The sequence below is a fragment of the Nomascus leucogenys genome, chromosome 4 (assembly GCF_006542625.1).
Source record: "Nomascus leucogenys isolate Asia chromosome 4, Asia_NLE_v1, whole genome shotgun sequence".
NCBI classification, from domain to species: domain Eukaryota; kingdom Metazoa; phylum Chordata; class Mammalia; order Primates; family Hylobatidae; genus Nomascus; species Nomascus leucogenys.
Window position 1 is genome coordinate 98,831,349 of NC_044384.1, and position 22,565 is coordinate 98,853,913.

Here is a 22,565-nt window from a genome sequence, read left to right on the forward strand (position 1 = left end):
GAAAAAGCACATATATATGTGTGCATTTGTCTATTTCATCTATTAATTGCATGTATAGGTTTTTGATGAAAAGTACTTTCTGGTGGAAATGGATGACTTGCGTCCTGAGAACCACGCACGGCGATCCTTTGTGTGCCACGCTGACAGTCCTGGCATCTTCCCTGTGCAGTGGAGTCTGAAGAATGGCCTACACATCAGCCCCCCTCCAGGTGCACATTCGCTCTCTTCTGAGTTGTCACTTGAGAGCTTCTCCTTGAAATGAGACATATCAGATGGCATTGCTTAAATCTTTTGTCCCTCTCCTCTTGCCCTAGCCTGTTCCTAACATTTTTTGGGGTCTGAGAAAAGTATAAGGAAAGGTCTAGATTGCATATATTTACATATTTGAAAGTTATAAATTGAGCTAAAAAACTGTTAAAGAGAGTGTGTTCTATCCTCTGATATCTATGCCCTCATAACCCCCTGGAAAGCCAGGTTCCAACCTGGATTCTGTGCTGGCTCCTTAGTCCCTTTTATGTCTGTTAGGGGTGGCAGAGGGGTGGGCTTGGATGCACAGTGAGCATTGGGGGCTGACTTGTGAGAAGAGGCCATAGAGCCAGAGTTAGAAGGTAGATTACTGATTATCTTTAGGTGTCTGAGCCTTGTCATGGAGGGGACTTTCTAGAGAGAAGTTTATGGTGAAGAGTAGAACTCAGGCAGTAGGTAGGAAAATAAAAGCTCATTTTCCTGATATTTGCAACTTTGCCAAATATAGTTTTTGATCCTTTAATCAAGGCCCTTAATTAATGGGTTAGTTGAGCTTGACTGAAATTTTTAATATTTTTAAACTTAGAGAATCTAGAACATGTCAGATGTTTATCTGAATTTTTAATATTAGCAAATCAGATTATTTGATTGGCAGTCTGTATATGTTATCAGTAGGTTTTCAGTAAAGCATAGCATCACTTTTCTAAATGGTGACTGCTGGAACACTGGGCTGGAAGTACTCTTTCTTGTTAACAAGGATCATAAACTCAGAACCTTTGTCTTCCATCAGCTTTTATTCATTCAACAAACATTTGTGTAATGTTTGCTATAAGCCAGGCATTGAGCTTATCCCTGGGGAGAGTGACAAGCTCAATGAGTACAACCCAGTCCCTTCAAGGGGCAAATAGGGGGAAATATTAACAGAACTTCCTAGTTTCTCTTCCATCAGTGAACACAGCAGATGAATGCCTGGTTGGAGGGTGTGGTGTGGAACAGCCATAGAAGGAAGTTCTTGCTTTGCAGGCACGCTCTAGACATCCCAAGTTCTTTATTCTGCTTGCCACCTCTATGTGAAAAGGAAGAAACAATTGTTAAAAATACTGAAGCTTTCAGTGTTGTTATAGACGAATCAACTGTGTCTTTGTAAATAGAGGGAAGGTAGTAGATTACATAACTGAAAATGGCAGAAAATGTACTGTCAGGCATTGAGGTGGGGGCAAAGGGAGAACATGGTGCCAGTCTTAGGTAGGCAGGGACTGTTGGGCTGTCAGAGGGCATAGACTTGAGTAGCCTATTTTTTTGCCTGTGAGACATTAAGCTCTCTGGAGGCTGAGAGCAACTCAGACACAGTAGGCAGTTGGGCCTCGCTCAGCTCTTTGCATGTAGATGGTGCTGAGTCAGCAGCAGTTTGGACATGCTTCCATCAAGAACCTTAGTAGACTTAAGTGGGGTGCTAAGCTTGTTTTTTCTGAAATAAATACATGATTTAGATTATAAAAGCATTGATATTCTGTAATATATGAATCTGAAAATGACAAGAGGATTTGTATCAGTGATATCTGAGACACATTTCAGGAGATAGCTTTAACAAAGAAAAAAAGTCTTCGTCTTTGCAGATTAACTAATACTATTTGCTGTCTCTTTTCCTTAAGAGCCTGAGTCCCTTTAGAATTGACAATAAGAATGGATTTATATATACAAATCAAATTCAGTCATAACTGTCTTAAATTCTTTTGGTAAATTGCCAGCAACTAATCATATAAAATAGTGCTCAAAATAAATGCCTAGTTTGAAATTTGAAAGTTTACAAATTTATTCAAAGAGTCTCATTGTCTTATTACAGTTTGACCACAGTTGCTCTATTTTATAAAATTAACAGTGCTCTAGATTTATAGAATGCTTTTCGCCCCTCTAAAATGATCAAAGTTGTCAGACTAGCAGCACTGGAAGTTGTGAGTGGACCCTTGGTGAGTGGTGAAGCCAGGCAAACGTGTGCAGTTTGGTAGTGTGACTCACTGTTCATTTGTCCCCACCTAGGCTACCCAAGCCAGGACTTTGACTGGGCTGACTACCTCAAACAGTGTGGTGCTGAAGCTGCTCCCCAGAGGTGCTTCCCTCCGGTGAGGACCACCCCATGGCCTCATGGCCACTATGCAGGGCTGCGGGGACTGCTGTGCTTCCCTTGCTTTCCATGTTATTACTCTGAAGATAGTCATCTCACTCAATCCAGATGAGCACAGTGGTGATTGTAATCACATGGTCTAAAGGAAAATACATTTACTGCAGAAGTGAATCAGTTAGTTTGCTAATTAAGTTAGTTTTATAAGTTTATTGGTTTTATTTTTTCTTAGCTGAAATCATGTGAATTTGAAATTTTATGATTATTTTTCATGATTCAATAATAGGAAAAACTGTTGAAATATTAAGTGGAGAAAAATTGTTAAGCTTATTTAAATTCTTCTATCCAAATAATACATGCATGTGGTTTAAAGAGCCATGTAGCAGTAAAAGGCTTAGAAGGTAAAATAGCAGTCCCTGCCCTACCCCTTTTCACAGTCTCCCTTCCCAGAAATAATACTTCCTGTTCTTCTCACTGTAATTCTAGTATTTGTATTTCTTCATTTTCAAAATAAAAAGCTTCTATCTTTTGAGTCATTTATTTTAGACATGTCACTTGGTTCTAATTTAAAAACTTTGACTTTATTAAAACAAATTAAATTCATCCTGTCTAACGGTGCTGAGTCTCTTGGTTCTAAATTATGATAAATGAGCATTTAATTACTTTTTATTACCTTTCCTCTCTGTCTTACCACATTCTTCTTCCTTTAGAGTTATATTACAATTTTTGGTTAAATACAAAATGAGTTTTTACATTATGATATGCATTCAGATATTACAGCTGAGCACTGCAGTTTCGTTTTGTTTTGTTTTGAGACAGAATCTTGCTCTGTCACCGAGGCTGGAGTGCAGTGGCACGATTTCAGCTCACTATAGCCTCTGCCTCCCAGGTTCAAGAGATTCTCCTGCCTCATCCTCCCAAGTAGCTGGGATTACAGGCGCCCACCAGCACACCCGCTTAATTTTCATTTTTATAGTAGAGACGAGGTTTCACCATGTTGGCCAGGCTGGTCTCGAACTCCTGACCTCAAGTGATCTGCCCACCTCAGCCTCCCAAAGTGCTGGGATTACAGGTATGAGCCACTGCACCTGGCACGGCAATATTTTATGATTGTTTCTTTTTAAGAATTTTTATCCTCAATAATAATTGCCTTGTTTTTAATTTACTTAATTTTATCTATTGCTGCCGCTTTCCACACCTCCCAGTAGTCTCTCATTACCAAAAGCAGTCACATCAAGAAATCTGTTATTCCTAACACTTTTGTTAAAGAGACATCCCTCTTAGCAACCTCCACTCTCTGTCTGGATGGGTTGCTCTTTAGGTTTGCCATGTAGTTTTTGTGGGTTTTTTTTTTGTTGTTGTTGTTGTTGTTGTTTGTTTGTTTTGACAGGATCTTGCTCTTGTCACCCAGGCTGGAGTGTAGTGGTGCGATCTCAGCTCACTGCAACCTCCGCCTCCTGGGTTCAATCGATTCTCCTGCCTCGCCCTCCTGAGTAGCTGGGATTATAGGTGCCCGCCACCATGCCTGGCTAATTTTTGTATTTTTAGTAGAGACTGGGTTTCACCATGTTGGCCAGGCTGGTCTCAAACTCCTGACCTCAGGTGATCCACCCGCCTCAGCCTCCCGTAGTGCTGGGATTACAAGTGTGAGCCACTGTGCCAGCCTTGCCGTGTAGTTTTAATTATGGAAATGCCCTTGTCACCCAGGGAATTGCACACTCCCCTTTTGTATGATTTGGGGTCCCTTGTTTTGTAGAGATCTCATGGCCTCCTCTTTCTTGGTTTGCTTCCTTGTTTTGATGGATCCCCATCTCTCAGTAGCTTCCTGTAACAGGGTGCAAGGGAAGTAAATTTTTGTTGATTCTGTATATTTGAAAATGTCTTCACTCTACTGACTTGCATCATAGTTTGGCTCAATGTGGAAGTTATTTTACTTGAGAATTCAGAAAACATTGCTCAGTTGTTTTCTAACTTCTAGTGTTACTGTCAAGAAGTTAAAAGCTATAAAGCTATTTTTATTTTTGTTCTTTTGTAGATGACCCGCTTTTTCCCCGACCCTTTCTGGAAGGTATAGAACCCCTTTTCACAGTGATGAACCTTGATGCGAGCCTGTTTTCATCCGCTGTGCTGGGTTCTCAGTGGGCACTTTCTCTCTGGACCTTCATTCCTTTCTGTGTTGGGAAATTTTTTTTAAATCACTTCTTTGATTTCCTTCCTTCCATTTTGTCTCTTTTCTCTTTCTGGAAGTTCTTTTATTTGTTTGTGGCCCTCTGGATCAAACCTCTGCTTTTTTAATCTTTTTATCCTGTTTTATGTTTCTTAGTTGTTTTGCTTTGTTTTCTGGAAGATTTCCTAAACTTTGTCTTTCAGCCTTCCTTTTGAGTTTTTAATTTTTGACATCATGTTTTCTATTTTCTGGAACTCTGAGTAGTTCTTTCTTTTTTTTTTTTGATGGAGCTTTGCTCTTGTTGCTCAGGTTGGAGTGCAATGGCACGATCCCGGCTCACTGCAACCTCCACCTCCTGGGTTTGAGAGATTCTCCTGCCTCGGCCTCCCTAGTAGCTGGGATTATAGGTGCCCGCCACCACACCCAGCTAATTTTTTGTATTTTTAGTAGGGACGGGGTTTCACTATGTTGGCCAGGCTTCTGTCGAATTCCTGACCTCAGGCGATCCACCCGCCTCAGCCTCCCAAAGTGCTGGGATTACAGGTACTTCTTTATTTTTAATATCATACTATTCTTGCTCTAAGGATGCAGTAGTTTTTCTTATCTCTCAGAGGCTGTTAATTAATCCACCACCCCCCACACACACCTTTTGGGAAGTTTTCTTCTTGCATAATCACTGCTTTTTCCAAGTTGCTTGTCTGTTTTGGTCTCTTAACTTTCATCTTCTTAGATGTCTGGTAATTCTTGGTTGTTGCTATATTTAAGAATGGGTGACTAAAAGGAAGAGCTGATTGAAAGCTCTGAGCAGGTAGATGGAGCTTGTCAACCTTGAACTTTCCTATAGGATAGAATCTGATTGGTCATTTGTTGGGGAAACCTGAATCCATATCATTATGTGTTTCTTCCTGGGCTTATTATATCACCATAAGAAGTGTCTTCTAGTCCCCTGCCTGGTGGGTAGAGGCGGAGGGCTGGGCCTCTCAGCAGTCCATAGGCTAACCGCTGTTTTGGTCACGGCATACATGCCTCAGCAGTTCCTTGTGTCCTCTTGCCTAAGCATCTTCTCTTTTACCCTGTCCAGAGGATAAATCTCACCTTCTGTAGGGGAGAGGAAGGAATGGTTTCCCTAATGCATAGAGTCGAGGAGCCAATGGCATAACCTAAATGTTTCTTAAATGTTTTCAACAAATCCTCCTTGTTTTAACTATGTCTCCTCTACCTCCAGTTGCCTAGTACCTGGCAGTTCTTCCAGTTCTTAGCTTTCTTTACTGCCAGCTTAGAGTCGCCTTTAACTTAGTTTCTAGACCCTGTTCTAAATTTTAGCTTATAAAATGTTGTTTCCTTTCCTGTTATATCCATCTTAAGATAGATGTTAAGTTTTTGTCTTCAAAAGAGAAGCAAACCAAAAACAACTTTAGTTTTTAAGTTAGATGTCAGAAGAGAGAACACTCAAATGCAGATGTTCAGTTGTCCATTTTGACACGGATGCTGGATATTTTTCTGTTTTAAATGACCCTTTCCCACTGTTGATAAACATTCTTTATCCTGACTGCCTCTTATGATACACATACAAGTATGAACCAGGCAGTTTGTGGTATGATAGGGTGCTTTATATGAGGGGAAGTGAGTCAACAGTGTTGATAGTCACTTGGTTCAGGACACAGAACCTTAGAGACTTTATTTCATTGATACCTTGTAATAGCACAGCCAGATGGGAGTTCTTAACCTCATCTGACAGGTGAAGAAACTGAGGCAAAAAGAGGTTATACAGCTTGAGCAAGGTCATACAGGTAGCAATAATGCAGGAATATGTGACATCAAAGAGTGTACTTCCTGTATACTTCCGATAACACCAGGAAAGGCAGACATTTTCCTTTTGCTTCATTAAAAAGCAAAACAATGCAAAATAAATGTTATCTTCAAACCTAGGGATTAAGTACTACTTGAAAAAGGTTTTCTGGCTGAGCACGAGTTAATACTGTGTTAATCCAGTAAATGGATTTGATTGATTCATTTTCTAGTTAATTTCTGAACATGAATTTAAGGAGAACATGAAGCTCGAGGCAGTGAACCCCATTCTCCCTGAAGAAGTGTGTGTTGCTACCATCACTGCAGTGAGAGGCTCCTACCTGTGGCTCCAGCTGGAGGGTGAGTGCCAGCACTCCAGAAGCCTTCCTGTGGCCACTCTCCTTTGAGCTTCCTGTTTACTCCTGTAATGTTGCCTGTTAAACTTAATGGATTAGTTAAATAGGGATCTTGTTCAGAGACTTTTGTAATGCAAGACTCTAAGCGAAATATTTATTTTCCTGTCCTTGGCTTTCAAATTCCAAATTTTAGGAAATGAATATGAATAAAAATTCATTACTACAGAGTCCCCTATTTTCTGGAAGGGGAGAACATAAGTCAAACAGCATATATTTTGATGTGACCAAGTTATATGAGCATGGACATTAACACCTAGCTTATTGAAGAGATAATATTTTGGTTGCTGCAGCCCAATAGAACCAAAAAGTATATAGAGTAGAAATGGTAAACTGCGCTAAAAGTAATATTCAATAATTGGACAGGTTTGTGGATGCAAGGCACTGCGTGAGTATTCAGTGGTACGGTTACCATATATGCCCTGAGCTGCTTTTTTATCCTGCTGCCAAATAGTCAGACTTTGAGAAGGTACCTACTGTTTCTGATTTGTAGAATTGGCATTTAATGTGGATGTCAAGGATAATATCGAATGTAGACTTTTATGCAATCCTTGTTCAGCAGCTTGCCAAATCACTTCTTGATTTGAATTTACTGTTCTTCTTTTCTGGCTTATTCCTGAAGTATCAGAACTGATGTTCTCATTGAGTAGAATTGTCACCTTTGCCATTTGGTTTCCATTTGTCTGAAATGACTGATATTTATTAACCATCTGAATGATACCAGTGGTAGTTCCAGTTTCTTATTTGCTGTTCCCTAGCTTAAGTGTCACCCTGTATATTCTCTACCCATTTTGGTCCTGATACAGTTTTACATGGAGGACAGTTTTTTTTCATAATGTTTATCATACATGAAAATGTATGACTTCTGTGTCAAGAGACTTGTGTCTGCATTATTATAAGAGTAGAACGTTATCTAGAAAATAGTTTATGAAGAAGGTTATTTAATGGTCTAAAAAAAGTTGTTTTTTTTTTTTTTTTTTTTTTTTTTTTTTAATCTAAACAGGTTCTAAGAAGCCTATACCTGAATGTATTGTAAGTGTGGAATCCATGGATATATTTCCTTTGGGCTGGTGTGAAACCAATGGCCACCCCCTCAGCACTCCTCGCCGAGCACGAGGTATCTATTTCTGGGTTAGAGGATTGATTGTTAAATAATCTTCTGTGTGGCTGCTGCCAATTAAAACTAATCTGGACATTTCAGAGAAAAAAAAAAATGACATTCTGGTTATCTGTTCCTGCATAGGAAATTATTTATTGTAACAAATATTTAATATCTTACAGTTTCTGTGGGTCAGGAATTTGGGTGCAACTTAGGTGGGTCGTCTGGATCTGAGTCTCTCACAGGCTGCGCTCAAAGTGTCAGCCAGGGCTCCAGTCATCTCAAGGCTCAACGTGGGGAGGATCTGCTCCCAGCTTTACGCAGATGATTATTGGCAAGTGTCTTAGTGCATTCTAGCTGCTGTAACCAAATACCATACACTGGGAAGTTTATAAATAACAGAAATTTATTTCTCACAGTTCTGGAGACTGGGAAGCCCAAGATCCAGGCATTGGCAGATTCAGTGTCTGGTGAGGGCGCGTTTCCTGGTCCATAGTTGGCACCTTCTTGTTGTGTCGTCACATGGTAGAAGGGACTACTAGCTCTGTGGGTCTCTTTTTTAAGAGTACTAATCTGCATCATGAAGGTTCTGCCCTTGTGACCTAATAACCTTCTAAAGGCCCCATCTTCTCATACCAGCACATTAGTAGATAAGTTTCAATGTGAAATTTGGAGAGTACGAACATTCAGACCATAGCAGCAAGAATGCATCTTTTTGTGGGCTGTTGGACTGAGGGCCTGAGCTCCTTGCTGGGTGTTGGCTGGAGCCTTCCCTTCTGTTTGTTGCCATGTGGGCCTCTCCGTAAGGCAGCTCACAACATGACAACTGGCTTCTATCAGAGTGAGGAAGCAAGAGAGCAAGAGAGGTTGAGGAAGATGGAAGCCAGAGTCTTTCTGCAACCTAACCTCGAAAGTGGCTACCCACTTTCCCCCTTCTTAAACAGCTTTATGGTGTTACAATTGACATACCAACTATCACCATAGTCAGATTGAGAACATTTTCATCATTTCAGAAAGAAACCCTATACTAATTAGCAATCAACCCCTACCCCAGCATCCACGAATCTACTTTCTGTCTCCATAGGTTTGCCTATTCTAGACATTTCACATAAATGGGATCATGGTCTTGTGTGACTGGCTTCTTTCACTTAGTGTACTGCTCTCAGAGTTCATCCATGTTGTAGTGTGTGTCCGTTCTTTATTCCTTTATATAGCTGAATAATATTCCATGCTATAAATCTAACACATTTTGTTTATCTGTTTAACAGTTGATGGACATTTGAATTGTTTCCATTTTTTGACTATTAAGAATAAGTTTTATAGTTTTCTCCTGTGCTTTTCTCTAAGAGTTTTATAGTTTTAACCCTTACATTTATGTTTAGATCTTTGATCCCCTTTGGGTTAAGTTTTATATATGATATGAGGCAGGGGTCCCCAACCCCTGGGCCATGGACCAGTAGTGGTCCATGGCCTGTTAGGAACCGGGCCACACAGCAGGAGGTGAGTGGCGGGCGAGTGAGTATTAGTGCCTGAGCTCCACCTCCTGTCAGATCGGGGCGGCATTAGATTCTCATAGGAGTGCGAATCTTATTGTGAACTGTCTTGTGAGGGATCTAGGTTGCACGATCTAATGCCTGATGATCTGAGGTAGAACAGTCTCATCCTGAAATGTCCCCCCACCCCCTGGTCCATGGAAAAATTGTCTTCCATGAAGCCAGTCCCTGGTGCCAAAAAGGTTGGGGACCACTGATCTAACGTAAGGGTCCAACGTTATTCATTGAGCTTTCCCAACACTTACTGACCCAGGGAGCCTTGAAAATATTATTTTTGCTCTTTGTATAAAGACCCCTACCAAGAAAATGTGTCTCAGTCTAGATATTCAGACATAAGTATTAATTTATAGTACTATATATGTGTGTATATATATATACACACACACACATATATACACACACACTCACACAGAACCAGGTTTTAAATATGCTAATGTAACCTTAATACACATATAAATTTTCCATTGTCTTTTTATTTTTCTTGGCATTTATATATTTTTTTCTTCCTACAGTACATAAACAGAGGAAAATTGCAGTGGTTCAGCCAGAAAAACAGTAAGTAATGTAATAATATGAACAGTTTACAAGTTAGAATATCTAGAAAAATAACTATTTCAGAGGGTATATTTCCTCATTTTCTCAGATGGAAGCATAATTTTTTAATTCAACATTTGATCATTTGTATACTTCTCTTTGCAGTATATGCATTTTCTAAAATGGCATTATATACAAAAGGGTAAAATGCATTCTCAAGATGGTGTCTAAATTGAGTTTTCTTTGGCTTTTAGAGCCTTGAGGTAGTTGAATAAAAGAAAGAAAATAAGAGTACCCATGCTGGTATTCATTAAGGAAGAGCAAAAATTGTAAATTAGGATATGATTTGTCACAGTGGAAAAAAATAAAGCTTGGGGTAGAAGACAACTCTAAAAGAAAAGACACATTCAAAGGAGTGGCTTTGTGCCCATCAAGAAATTCTTCGTTTGTAACATAACTGCACACACAGCTTTTGAGAAACAGTTAATTAGTAGTGCCTTCAAACCTTAAAAGTACAAATGTTTCTGTGTGTATATGTGTGTTTTAAAACATTGGGTGTTGAATTCTCTATTAATCTGCTGGGGCTGCCATACAAAATACCACAGGCTCGGTTGCTTTAAACCAGCAGTCCCCAACGCTTTTGGCACCAGGGACCAAGGTTTCGTGGAAGACAGTTTTTCTACAGACTGGGGTGGGAAATGGTTTTGGGATGAAACTGTTCCACCTCAGATCATCAGGCATTAGATTATCCTAACGGGCATGCAACCTAGATCCCTCAAATGCACAGTTCACAATGGGGTTCACACTCCTGTGAGAATCTAATGCTGCTGCCAATGTGACAGGAGGCCGAGTTCAGGCCGTAATGCTCCCTCGCCTGCTGTGCAGCCCCATTCCTAACAGGCCATAGACGGGTACTGGTCTGTGGCCCTGGGGTTGGGGACCCCTGCTTTAAACCACAGAAATTTATTTTCTTACATTCTGGAGGCTGGGAAATCCAAGATCAAAGTGCTGGTGGATTTGGTTCCTAGTGAGGACATTCTCCCTGGCTAGCAGATGGCTGTCTTCTGGCTGTGTCCATGCTTGGTGGAAAAATCTTTCTCTCCCCGGCACCCCCCAACCCCTCTCTTCTTATAAGGCTATCAATGCTATTGGATTACAGCCTACCCTTATGACCTCATTTAATCTTAATTACCTCCCCAAGGCCCTATCTTCAAATACAGTAAGATTTGAAGCACTAGGGCTTCAACATATGAATTTGAGTAGGAGGAAACAATTCTGTATATAGCGAATTCTATAACTACCTAAACCTTTGTAACCATGTGGGTAATAAAACTAACAACAGAAGTGGAGAGAAAGGCCATAGACATTTATCCCAAGTAGAGAAGTGAGGTAACAATGAAAAAAAGACTGGCCTTGGATTTTTCCTTGACTAAGTTGCCAAAACTGATCCAAAGGTTTAGTCAGGTTGCATTCTAAAAGATAAATTAGCCTTTTTTCAGAATAAGCCTCTGTTTTTTTTTAAATAACATGATTTGTCTTTAATTTGAAAACTGATGGACGAAGAAAACACACCCTATATAAAGTTTCTGTTCTTTGTTAAAAAATGAGTAGTTTATTTGTGATTTAAGCATCTCACAAGAAATTTTGTAATTTTTTTGCCCAATGAATGAAGAGAAAATTTGAACATGTAGTATCACAATGCTGTATACAGACTGTCCATTGGCTCATTATGCCCTATATATAGTTTTAAAAACAATTGTTCTTTTTTATTGCTGTAGTTTTTTTGTTTTTTTTTTTTTTGTTTTGGTTTTTTTGACACGGAGTCCTGCTCTGTTGCCCAGGCTGGAGTGCAGTGGCACGATCTCGGGATCTCGGCTTACTGCAAGCTCCGCCTCCCGGGTTCACACCACTCTCCTGCCTCAGCCTCCTTAGTAGCTGGGACTACAGGTGCCCGCCACCACGCCCGGCTAATTTTTTGTATTTTTAGTAGAGACGGGGTTTCACCGTGTTAGCCAGGATGGTCTCAATCTCCTGACCTCGTGACGCACCCACCTCAGCCTCCCAAAGTGCTGGGATTATGCGTGAGCCACTGCATCCAGCCTTGTTCTTTTAAAAAAAAAAAAGTATCATCAAGGGAGTACCTTCTGTTACAGATTTTGCAACATGCCACATTTGCTTTCTTCTTAGATTTGAAGGAAACTAAGCCTCACACTTTACTGATCTTAAGAATTATCTCACTATTTTACTGTGTTTTCTTGACCCAGAGTACCATCCTCGAGGACTGTCCACGAGGGCCTGAGGAATCAGGAGCTGAACTCCACAGAGTCAGGTATAAGCACATGTCATCTTGCAGAAAAGAAGACTTAGTTTCTTTTAATGGACTATATCTGAAAATAACTTAAAACAGTACATTTGATGTATAGTATGTGACTTCATAGAGGAGTCTCTTGTGACTTTAGAGTTATAACTGTCTAAGATGTGTTTAGTTTAATAATCATCTCTAGGCTGATAGTTCCATCCAATTCTAATAATTGTAGCTATTCTTTACACACCGGTTGTGTGCCAAGGGTTCAGAAGGCCGATGTTACCATCCTTGACTTTATAGCTAAAGAACCTGAAGTTTTCCAGGCAGTGTTCTTTCTTAAGCTAGATGGTTGAGAGTTAGAAGTTTATTCTTTTTAAAACCCTTTTTTATGATATGCATACTTTGTATATAAATTTCACAATTTATGTGAAAAAAATAAAGCAATGGAAAAAGAAATTGTCCCAGAGGCAATGCCTGATAAATGAGAGAAAAATCCTTGCTGGAGGTTCAAGCCTTTTGTCCAGGGTTCTGTCTTGAACTATTCTTAACTTCCACGTGCTTGTCGTATAATGTTTAGCATGCTGGCTGTGTGTATTCTAGCACAGATTGCGCATTCGGTTGATATTTAGTAAATGTCTAGAAGAGAAATCGAAGCTCAGAGAGATCACACAGCTTATGAGTAGAAAGACCAGAAATGAAACTGAAGTCTTTCACAAATTAGAAACCCGTACTTCCATCTCTTCTACCTCCTGCCTTTTCATTACATCATTTGTACATAGAGGGTTAGGACTGTGTAACTCCTTGCTTTTGATGCATTCCTGGCCATTCGAATGCCTACTGAAACCACAGAATTTAAGACATTAATATCTTCTGTACAACCTCAGCCAAGGCCTTGTGGTTTGGATTTTGTCATAGGTCAGGTTCCCTGGGAAACAGAGTCTGAGACTCTGACATATGCATTCAGGAGTTTCATTGAGGAATATTTTTGGGAACAGCTCCTTAGAAGGAGTAAAGGAAGTAGGATTGGGCAAAGAGATAAGTTGAACCATGATGCAGTTGCAGCAGAAGTTTCTTCTAGTTCCACTGGGAGCCCTGAAGCTGATCTAACCACTCAGAGTTGATCCTAATTCAGGTGTGGTGGCCACACTTTACTGACCAGTTATTGGAAGTAAGCCACTGCTCCCTCCCCACCTCACAAGGGGCAAGGTGGCCCTCTCCTGCTGAGAGCAGTACCCAATTCAGGGTGATTCCAGAATAGACTTAAAACTGGGAGCTGTAAGCTGCCAACATACCCAGCAGCAGGGATATGAGTGCCTTAATTCTGAAGAGAGGCATTTGGGTTGCAGGGTTCAACTGGAAATGTGAGCACCAGCATACTGGCCACTATGATAGACCATCTTTTTTTGTTTTGTTTTGTTTTGTTTTGTTTTGAGACAGAGTCTCGCTGTGTCATCCAGGTTGGAGTGCAGTGGAGTGATATCAGCTCACTGCAACCTCCACCTCCTGAGCTCAAGCTGTCCTCCTACATCAGCCTCCCGAGTAGCTGGGACTACAGGCATATGCCACCGCATGTAGCTGATTTTTTTGTTTTTGTTTTTGATTTTTGTAGAGATGGGGCTTCACTGTGTTACCCAGGCTGGTCTCGAACTGGACTCAAGCGACGTGCTCCCCCCTTGGCCTCCCAAATTGCTGGGATTACGGGCATGAGCCACCACACCTGGCCATGACTATTCTTAATTAAAGAGAAAACATTATGAACTGCAGGATCCTATCAACAATGGGCAGTGTGCGCATATCTTTCCTTAACATTGGATTAACAGGCATATCTATTAGAAGAGCTTCTCTGTGCTTTATAGCAGTGTTTTAGTGTCTTTGAATTTTTTACATTCAACAGCTGACATGCCTACCACTATGAGGGGATTTTTTTAAAACATTAAATTGAAGGACAGTATTGATACAGACAAATAGTTGAAGAAAAGGGTCTCTAGACCCAGTTATACCCCACAGTACAAAAAAAAAGTAGAGATATGGTCACAGCATACTTTTAGCCCTCTGAGAAATCTCAGAGATGGGAGAGCTCTCACAACATCAAAGGCTGCCAACATATTAGTTTGGTGGTTTTTAGGAGACAAACTGTAATTCTAAATAATATTCAACAATTTCTATAAGTATTCCAGAATAGATTATTGAAAGTTGGTTTTTGAAGACCTGGAAAAGAAATCATTGATCGTCCAGAATCCTCATGTGTTCTTGAAATACATCCTCTACTTTCTTTATTAATAGAAGATAAGGTTCTTCTATCAATTTTGCAGTAACCTAGGAACTAATTAGCATCTTAATTCAGGACCCTGTTTGATTTCAGCAGAGTGATAAGCTCTGTAAGTTACTTAAGAGCATTCTCAGACAACATGTTAAGCTTCAAAATAAGTAATTCTAAACTTTATATTAATATAATGGTACATGTGCTTGGTTTTTCTTTCCTGGCAGTTCAGCTTTGGAAACATGGGGTAGAGAATGACTGTTTTGAATATTTGTTTTTCTTCATTTCCCAGTTATGATTAATGGAAAATATTGCTGTCCAAAGATATACTTCAACCACCGTTGCTTCTCAGGGCCATATCTTAACAAAGGAAGAATTGCTGAGCTGCCTCAATGTGTAGGACCTGGGAACTGTGTTCTGGTCCTTAGAGAGGTAAGGTTCTGGCCTAGAGCAAAATAACTTGGAAATTTCACAGCATTCTCCTATGGTCATTTCTACAGGGAGCCACATGCCATAGATGTGACAGTTCTAGGTTTTATCAAAAGTTACTAACTTTTCTCATGTTTTGGACAGTGAAGAGGGTATGTAATTATTTCTCCTCCCTAGGAAACATTCACGTAAACAACTCTTCACACAGCAGGTTCACCTCTGTCAGGGTAGAAAGGTCTTCTGTCAGAGACCAGAAGAGAACTATACAAAAGGGAACTGTGAGGTTACCCTATGACTGAAAGGAAGTGGCTATGTGGTGTTAACCTAGCGGCCATGATAAAGCTACACATCTGCTGGGCTTTCTGTTCTTCCCAGCCCGTGTGAAATGCTGCAAGTAACAGATAAGAGACCTTTCAGCCCTCAGGGTGGCAAGTCAGGATCTGGGGAAGCCAGAGCATCTGGACCAGACTCCTCCAGCCACAAGGCGGCTCAGCTGTCTACACAGTGGTCCAAACAAATATAATTTTCTGTGTGTACCGTGGCTGGGAAAGCATTTGGAAGCATTTTCTGGAGCAATTTGAAAATCATGGTACCTGTTTTTTCCATGACCATAACATTTAAAAAATGTTGAAGAGGATCTGGTTACCCTCTTATTTGCATCTTTGGGTGGCTGTAATATCTCCGATACTATTATTTTGTTAACATTTGTTAATTCATATGACTAGAATTAACCTCCTAAATAACCTTAACATTTTAAGGAAGAGATGACAAGATTCTAATGGTCTGCTTTTCTCCTTCCCAATCTGTGTTTCTGTTTTAAAACTGAGCTCAGGTCCTCACTTTACTTATCAATGCAGCCTACAAACCCAGCCGTGTCCTTCGGGAGCTCCAGCTGGACAAAGACTCTGTGTGGCACGGATGTGGGGAAGTCCTAAAAGCCAAGTGAGTAGACTACTTGTTTTTACTCTTTACTTTTACTTGTCTTTAAAAAGTCACAGAATCGGCAGGGCACAGTGGCTCACGCCTGTAATCCCATCACTTTGGGAGGCCGAGGTGAGTGGATCACAAGGTCAGGAGTTCAAGACCAACCTGGTAAACATGATGAAACCCCATCTCTACTAAAAATACAAAAATTAGCCAGGCACGGTGCACACACCTGTAATCCCAGCTACTTGGGAGGCTGAGGCAGGAGGATTGCTTGAACCCAGGAGGTGGAGGTTGCGGTGAGCTGAGATCGTGCCACTACACTCTAGCCTGGGTGACAGAGGGAGATTCTATCTCAAACAAACAAACAAACAAAAATTCACAGAATCAGTTCTGTGGATAATATCAGAAGCCTTATGTTTCCTTAGGCAGGGGGCTTTTTCAGCTATTTGTGGTGAAGGACCAGGCTTGTTTTTCTTTTTTAGATTTCTGTTCTTTCATGGATCAATACATTTATAAAATATGATAGAATGAATTATAAGAAATATGAAATTTAAGACCGGGCACTGTGGCTCACGCCTGTAATCCTAGCACTCTGGGAGGCTGAGGCGGGCAGATCACCTGAGGTCAGGAGTTCAAGACCAGCCTGGCCAACATAGTGAAACCCCGTCTCTACTCAAAATACAAAAATTAGCCAGGTGTGGTGGTGTGCGCCTGTAATCCCAGCTACTTGGGAGGCTGAGGCAGGAGAATCTCTTGACCTGGGAGGCGGAGGTTGCAGTGAGCCAAGATCATGCCACTGCACTTCATCCAGCCTGGGTGACAGAGCGAGACTATCTCAAAAACAAAAAGGGAATAAGAAATTTAAGACAAAAATGCAAGAACAGTTTTTGTTATTAGATGTAAGAGACATAAAATTACTTTTTCAAATTACTGTGAAAGGTTATAAACATGTACTCTTGCTTTCTGATCTTGTCATGGATGGATGGCAATTGGCAGGTCATACTGGTCCTTGGATAACAGTCTGAGGATCACTGCCAAGGGTAAAGAAAGACTTAGTGAAAAGTCACTTTTCTTTTTAGAGCAGTTAGTGAGATTACTATTTGAAAACCTTAACTTAGGAACAGAAAGCAGGAGCTTAATTTTGCTAATTGAAATAACTCAGCTTTTAGTTGTCATAGCTTACCAGATTTAATTTGATTTAAGTTCAATATGCAGAACTTCCTTGTTGTTTTCAGGGCCCTTGAACTATAAAGGACATAGAATATTCCAAGAAGCAAAAATAGTTTTTAGGTGTATTAATATGTTTGATTTTTCTCTGGGTAATCATTAGCCCAATATATTTGGCATCTGATGTCTTCCAATGGCAGATATAAAGGAAAGAGTTATCGGGCTACTGTTGAGATAGTGAAAACAGCAGATCGGGTGACTGAATTCTGCCGGCAAACCTGTATCAAACTGGAATGCTGTCCTAACCTCTTCGGTCCACGGATGGTTCTGGATAAGTGTTCTGAGAACTGTTCTGTACTTACAAAGACCAAATACAGTGAGTCATGTTTTTCCAATGTGTTAACCGTAGCAGCTGACCATACCTTACATCTTGGAAAGTTTTTTACTTTACAGACATTCATATATAGCAGAGGCACACGAACTTCTTCTGTAAAGGGCCAGATGATAAATATTTCACGCTGTGGGTCATATGCTTTCTGTCACATATTCTTTTTCTATGTGTTGTGTTTTCATTTTTTAAGAACCCTTTCGGCCGGGCATGGTGGCTCATGCCTGTAATCCTAGCACTTTGGGAGGCCGAGGCAGGTGGATCACTTGAGGTCAGGAGTTTCGAGACCAGTCTGGCCAACATGGTGAAACCCCGTCTCTACTAAAAATAGAAAAACTAGCTGGGTGTGGTGGCACATGCCTGTAATCCCAGCTACTTGGGAGGCTGAGGCAGGAGAATCACTTGAAAGCGGGAGATGAAGGTTGCAGTGAGCTGAGATTGCGCCACTGCACTCCAGCCTGGGTGACAAAATGAGACTCTGTCTCCAAAAAAAAAAAAAAAGAACCCTTTAAAAAATGTAAGGGTAATTTTTGGCTTGGGAGCTATACCAAAACAGGTCATGGGCCAGACTTGACCCATGGGCTTTAGTGTGCCAACTTTTATATATAGCATGTATATAAATTAGTTATTGTATCTAATAGGATATGTAATTCATTCATACAATCTGCAAGTATATATTTTGTGCTCATTGTGTGCTTATGCTGTTCTAGCACTGGGATACAACAATAAAGAAAACAAATTCCTGTCCTCAGTGAGTTTACTTTTAATGTGGGAGACAGATAACGAACAAGGGAAGAAATTTAGAGAGAGGTTAGTATTTAGAGAAATACTGTGGGGAACAGTGAAGCAAGGTGGGCAAGCAAAATAGGACAGTGAGGAAGGCTGGGAGGTGGGGTGCTGTTTATGCAAGGGGTCAAGGAAGTCTTTCTGACAGGTGACACCTTGAAGGAAACGGGAGCCAGCTTTGCAGAGAGCTGGGTGGGAGTGTTCTGGGGAGGGGGCATCAAGGGCACAGGCTTGAGGCAGAAGCTTGCTTAGTGTCTCTGAAGAGAAGCAATGAAGCTACAGTAGTTGGGTAGGTGGAAATAGGAGAGGAGGTAGTTGCAACCTCACCTTGAACTGTCATAGCACCTATTCGCTGTCCTTGCTTATCTTCTCCTTTGAGAAACTGGGGCAGGGGTCACATAAGATGAAATTTACAATTTGGAGCCTTGTCAAGGCATTGCCACCCAACGACAAAATTCTGATCCTACCTTTCCTTAAATCCTACAAGCCCTATGTCACTTGGGAGAATCAATACAGAGGAGGATTTTTACCTTGTTAAAATGGAAAGGTTTCTTTTAGGGATCTGTGCCTCTTAAACTATAGTGCATACAGATCACTGAAGGATCTTGTTAAAATGGAGCTTCTGATGTATCAGGTCTGTGGGTATCTGGGTCCTGAGTATCTATCTGCATTTCCAAAAGTTCCCAGATGCCACTGATGCTATTGATCCAAGGTCCATACTTAGTATGACGAGCTTTCTAATCAGTATTTAAATTATAAAATCTTGTAAGTCTAACCTTCTAGTTTCTATTTATATTTATTGGATTGTAAACTCCTTAAGAGTAGGAATTATCTTAGCCTCTTGTATCAGACTCAGCACTTAGTTTAGGAAACTGCAATTATTAGGAGCTGAGTTAAAAATACTATTCATATAAGTACACTACTCTGAAGGAAGATATGTGAGGGGAAGATACGTGGATTTTATTGTGCCTTTTGTCTGAATTTATCTTTCATAATAATATAGTTGAAATTAGCCTAGAATTTAGAAGGACAGTTATAATTTTTCCCAGTTAGTAATTTGAATGATGTCAAATGGATTCATATCCTTTAGAAAATTTCAATTTTTTTCATAAAATTTTATTATATTTTGATATTACTTTAATACATAACTCAGCTAGAATATGTATGTTTCATTTCTGGAATGTATATTCTAAAATTTATATGAAAATGCAGAGGATCTAGAATAGCTGAAACAATTTGGAAAAAAGAATAAAGTTGGAAGACTTACTCTCTCTTTTTAACCATAAAGTTATAATAATCAAAAGAGTGTGGCATTAAAGAATAGTTAATGCAGTGGCTCACACCTGTAGTCCCAGCACTTTGGGAGGCCGAGGCGGGCAGATCATGAGGTCAAGAGATTGAAACCATCCTGGCTAACATGGGTGAAACCCTGTCTCTACTAAAAGTACAAAAATTAGCCAGGCATGGTGGTCTGTGCCTGTAATCCCAGCTACTCAGGAGGCCGAGGCAGATGAATTGCTTGAACCTGGGGGGCAGAGGTTGCAGTGAGCCGAGATTGTGCCACTCCACTCCAGCCTGGCGACACAGCAAGACTCCATCTCAAAAAAAAAAAAAAAAAAAAAAAGTCACACACAAAAAAGTGCTTACTGTGTGGTTCCATAGAGGCAAAGCTAATCTATAGTGATAGTGTTTAGAATAGTGGCTGCTTCTAGTAAGGGGTACTGACTGGGAAGGGACCATGGGAGCTTTCTGGGTTGAAGATGTTCTATATACTTTGATATGGAGGGATCATTCAGTACTAGTCAAACCGTGCACTTCAGATCTGTTTATTCCACTCTATGGAATCTAAACCCCAATCAAATACAATGTACCTGTTTTTTGCTATGCTAATAAAATCTCTTGTGGTTTTGAGGTACACAAAAATAATGAAGCTACTTCATTTTTCTTTGTCATCCGCATTTAGCACACTATTACGGAAAGAAGAAAAATAAAAGAATTGGGAGGCCACCTGGTGGGCATAGTAACTTAGCTTGTGCCCTGAAAAAAGCCAGTAAGAGGAGAAAGAGGCGGAAAAATGTTTTTGTTCATAAGAAGAAACGCTCCTCTGCATCTGTTGATAATACCCCAGCAGGCTCTCCCCAGGTAGGAGATCTGTGATGTGCCTGTAATGTCTTGAAGCCAAGTGACCACTGCTTTATAGTATGGACACAGAATACCTGCAGGTCTTTCTAACTCAGATCTCTGGCTAATAGAAGATGGTTTTGTGGCCCAAGAACTGGTTTGTCCTGAATATCTTTTCTTTATTATTTTTTTTAAATCATATGAAACCTGGGATTGATGTCCTGAATGTCAATGAGACTTCTCTCCTTTTCCTGCAGGGAAGTGGGGGTGAAGATGAGGATGACCCAGATGAAGGGGATGATGATTCCCTAAGTGAAGGCAGTACATCCGAGCAGCAGGATGAGCTACAGGAAGAATCAGAAATGTCAGAAAAAAAGTCATGCTCCTCTTCTCCCACCCAAAGTGAGATATCCACATCGCTGCCTCCAGATAGACAAAGGAGAAAAAGGGAGCTTCGCACCTTTTCATTTTCTGACGATGAAAATAAACCTCCTTCACCAAAGGTACCATTTAAAAAATAGTTTCTTTTTTATTTCTTTCTAAAATTTCCATCTGGAATATGATTATTAGTGATATTGGCATTCTACTTCTTTCAATACAGACTTATGTAGAATTTCCAGGGTCTCTTGTAAAGTGACCCCAAATGCAGTGATTTACATGTGTTTCAAGGATTAGTTGAGATCATCTACTTATAGGGGGAAAGTCTCTCTCAGAGTAGCTGCTTGTTTTAACAACAACAAAAAAAGCTCCATTGCTAGCTTATTTGTAGCTTGTCATTTATTTTTGGGAAAACTGCCTTTTTAATATGTTTCATAATATATATGGTTTTGTAGAAAAAAGTTATCCTTTTGATTCTGGTTAAGCCATTTGGTTTAGTATATTTACTATATACGTATGAACATTTTATAACATATATATAACACTAAAGAACAATTTAGTGTTCAAAAACTAGATTGCTTTTTAAGAATATTCCATGAACAGAAGCAGTAAAGATTCCTCCTGGTAGTTAAGCCTTCTCTCCATGGAATTATCATCCCCTTCTCTTCAGCACCCTATTTTTCTTAGTTAAATTGTCTAAATTATCTGTGCTGAAACTTTGAGATAAATTCTTTCCCATTGATACTTCGTATTATAAAAGACAGACATTTTCTGAGTACCTGATGCACATGGGTCTTTGCCATCTTTGCTGGGAGAAATCATGTCCTAAGACCACTTTAAATCATGTCTTGAAAGATTATGATTTTAGGTAGAGAGACTTTTTTAGAATAAAATAGGCTTAACACTGGTTTGATTGTGTTGTGGGGAATGAAGGAAATAAGGATCGAAGTTGCTGAAAGGCTTCACCTGGACAGTAACCCCTTGAAGTGGAGTGTGGCAGACGTTGTGCGATTCATCAGATCCACTGACTGTGCTCCATTAGCAAGAATATTCCTAGACCAGGTAATCACAGATACCTATAATTTTTAGTAATGTCTCTTTAGCAATAAATTATGGATGTAATAGTCAACAATTTATTTACAAGTTTTAGGAAAAATGTTTTGATCCAAAAGAAAAGAATTGTCTTAATTCCATTTTTAGGAATCAAAGATGATAAAAAGTTACTTATCAGACTTGCTTCATAGTAGAAGGAGATTATCATTGCATTCCAATTTTTCCTAAGAATTTGATTCCATCCCTCCAATATCAAGCATACCATGCTTAATTGTCCACATCTTTTCAACAATAATGATTTGCTTGTTTAAAAAAAACAGCATCTGTCACATTAGGCTCTCGAGTGGCGATAAGTTTTAAGGCAAGCTTGCTGAAACACAGTCAGTGGCCTTAAACATTGAAATAAGTTTTGTTTAGAAAATTAGGGAGGTTCAAGAGCTTATCGGGTTTTTATGAATGTTACAGAGTAGGAAAACATTGAAGTTGATAGTTAATCCTTTGTTTCAGATTTAGAAGGAACCCTCTAAAAAGATGGCACAATTAGTTGCCAGTTACAGGGCTAGTCAGTTTACTAAATTTCTATGGGGCAGAGACTCTGTGGAATGGATTCTTATCCTTGGTAAAACTTTATTGTCCTCAGTAAAACTTTATTAATTCTGAAGCTTCATTAGTATGGAAGACTATGGAGTCACTTAAAAGGAAGTATGTGATACCTAAGATGAAAAAGTAAGGAAAGGAAAGCATAGGGGTTCCAGTTTTGACAAAGCTAATGTGAGGAGAGGCTGTCATGATCAAGCTGCCTTTCATGTGCACATCACAGATAATTTGTCTT

The 22,565-nt window shown here is 40.0% G+C and overlaps 1 protein-coding gene across 1 annotated transcript in view; it reads left to right on the plus strand.

Annotated features, from left to right (window-relative positions):
• SFMBT1 (Scm like with four mbt domains 1) overlaps positions 1–22,565 on the plus strand; it is a 73,695-nt gene that overhangs the window by 45,038 nt on the left and 6,092 nt on the right. Inside the window, exons 8-19 of the mRNA XM_030811616.1 lie at positions 59–209; positions 2,284–2,366; positions 6,554–6,680; positions 7,737–7,850; positions 9,898–9,940; positions 12,184–12,248; positions 14,777–14,916; positions 15,746–15,855; positions 17,208–17,383; positions 20,145–20,323; positions 20,560–20,805; positions 21,614–21,742. Coding sequence (XP_030667476.1) covers positions 59–209; positions 2,284–2,366; positions 6,554–6,680; positions 7,737–7,850; positions 9,898–9,940; positions 12,184–12,248; positions 14,777–14,916; positions 15,746–15,855; positions 17,208–17,383; positions 20,145–20,323; positions 20,560–20,805; positions 21,614–21,742 — 1,563 coding nt within the window. The remainder of the gene's footprint in view (positions 1–58; positions 210–2,283; positions 2,367–6,553; positions 6,681–7,736; positions 7,851–9,897; positions 9,941–12,183; positions 12,249–14,776; positions 14,917–15,745; positions 15,856–17,207; positions 17,384–20,144; positions 20,324–20,559; positions 20,806–21,613; positions 21,743–22,565) is intronic.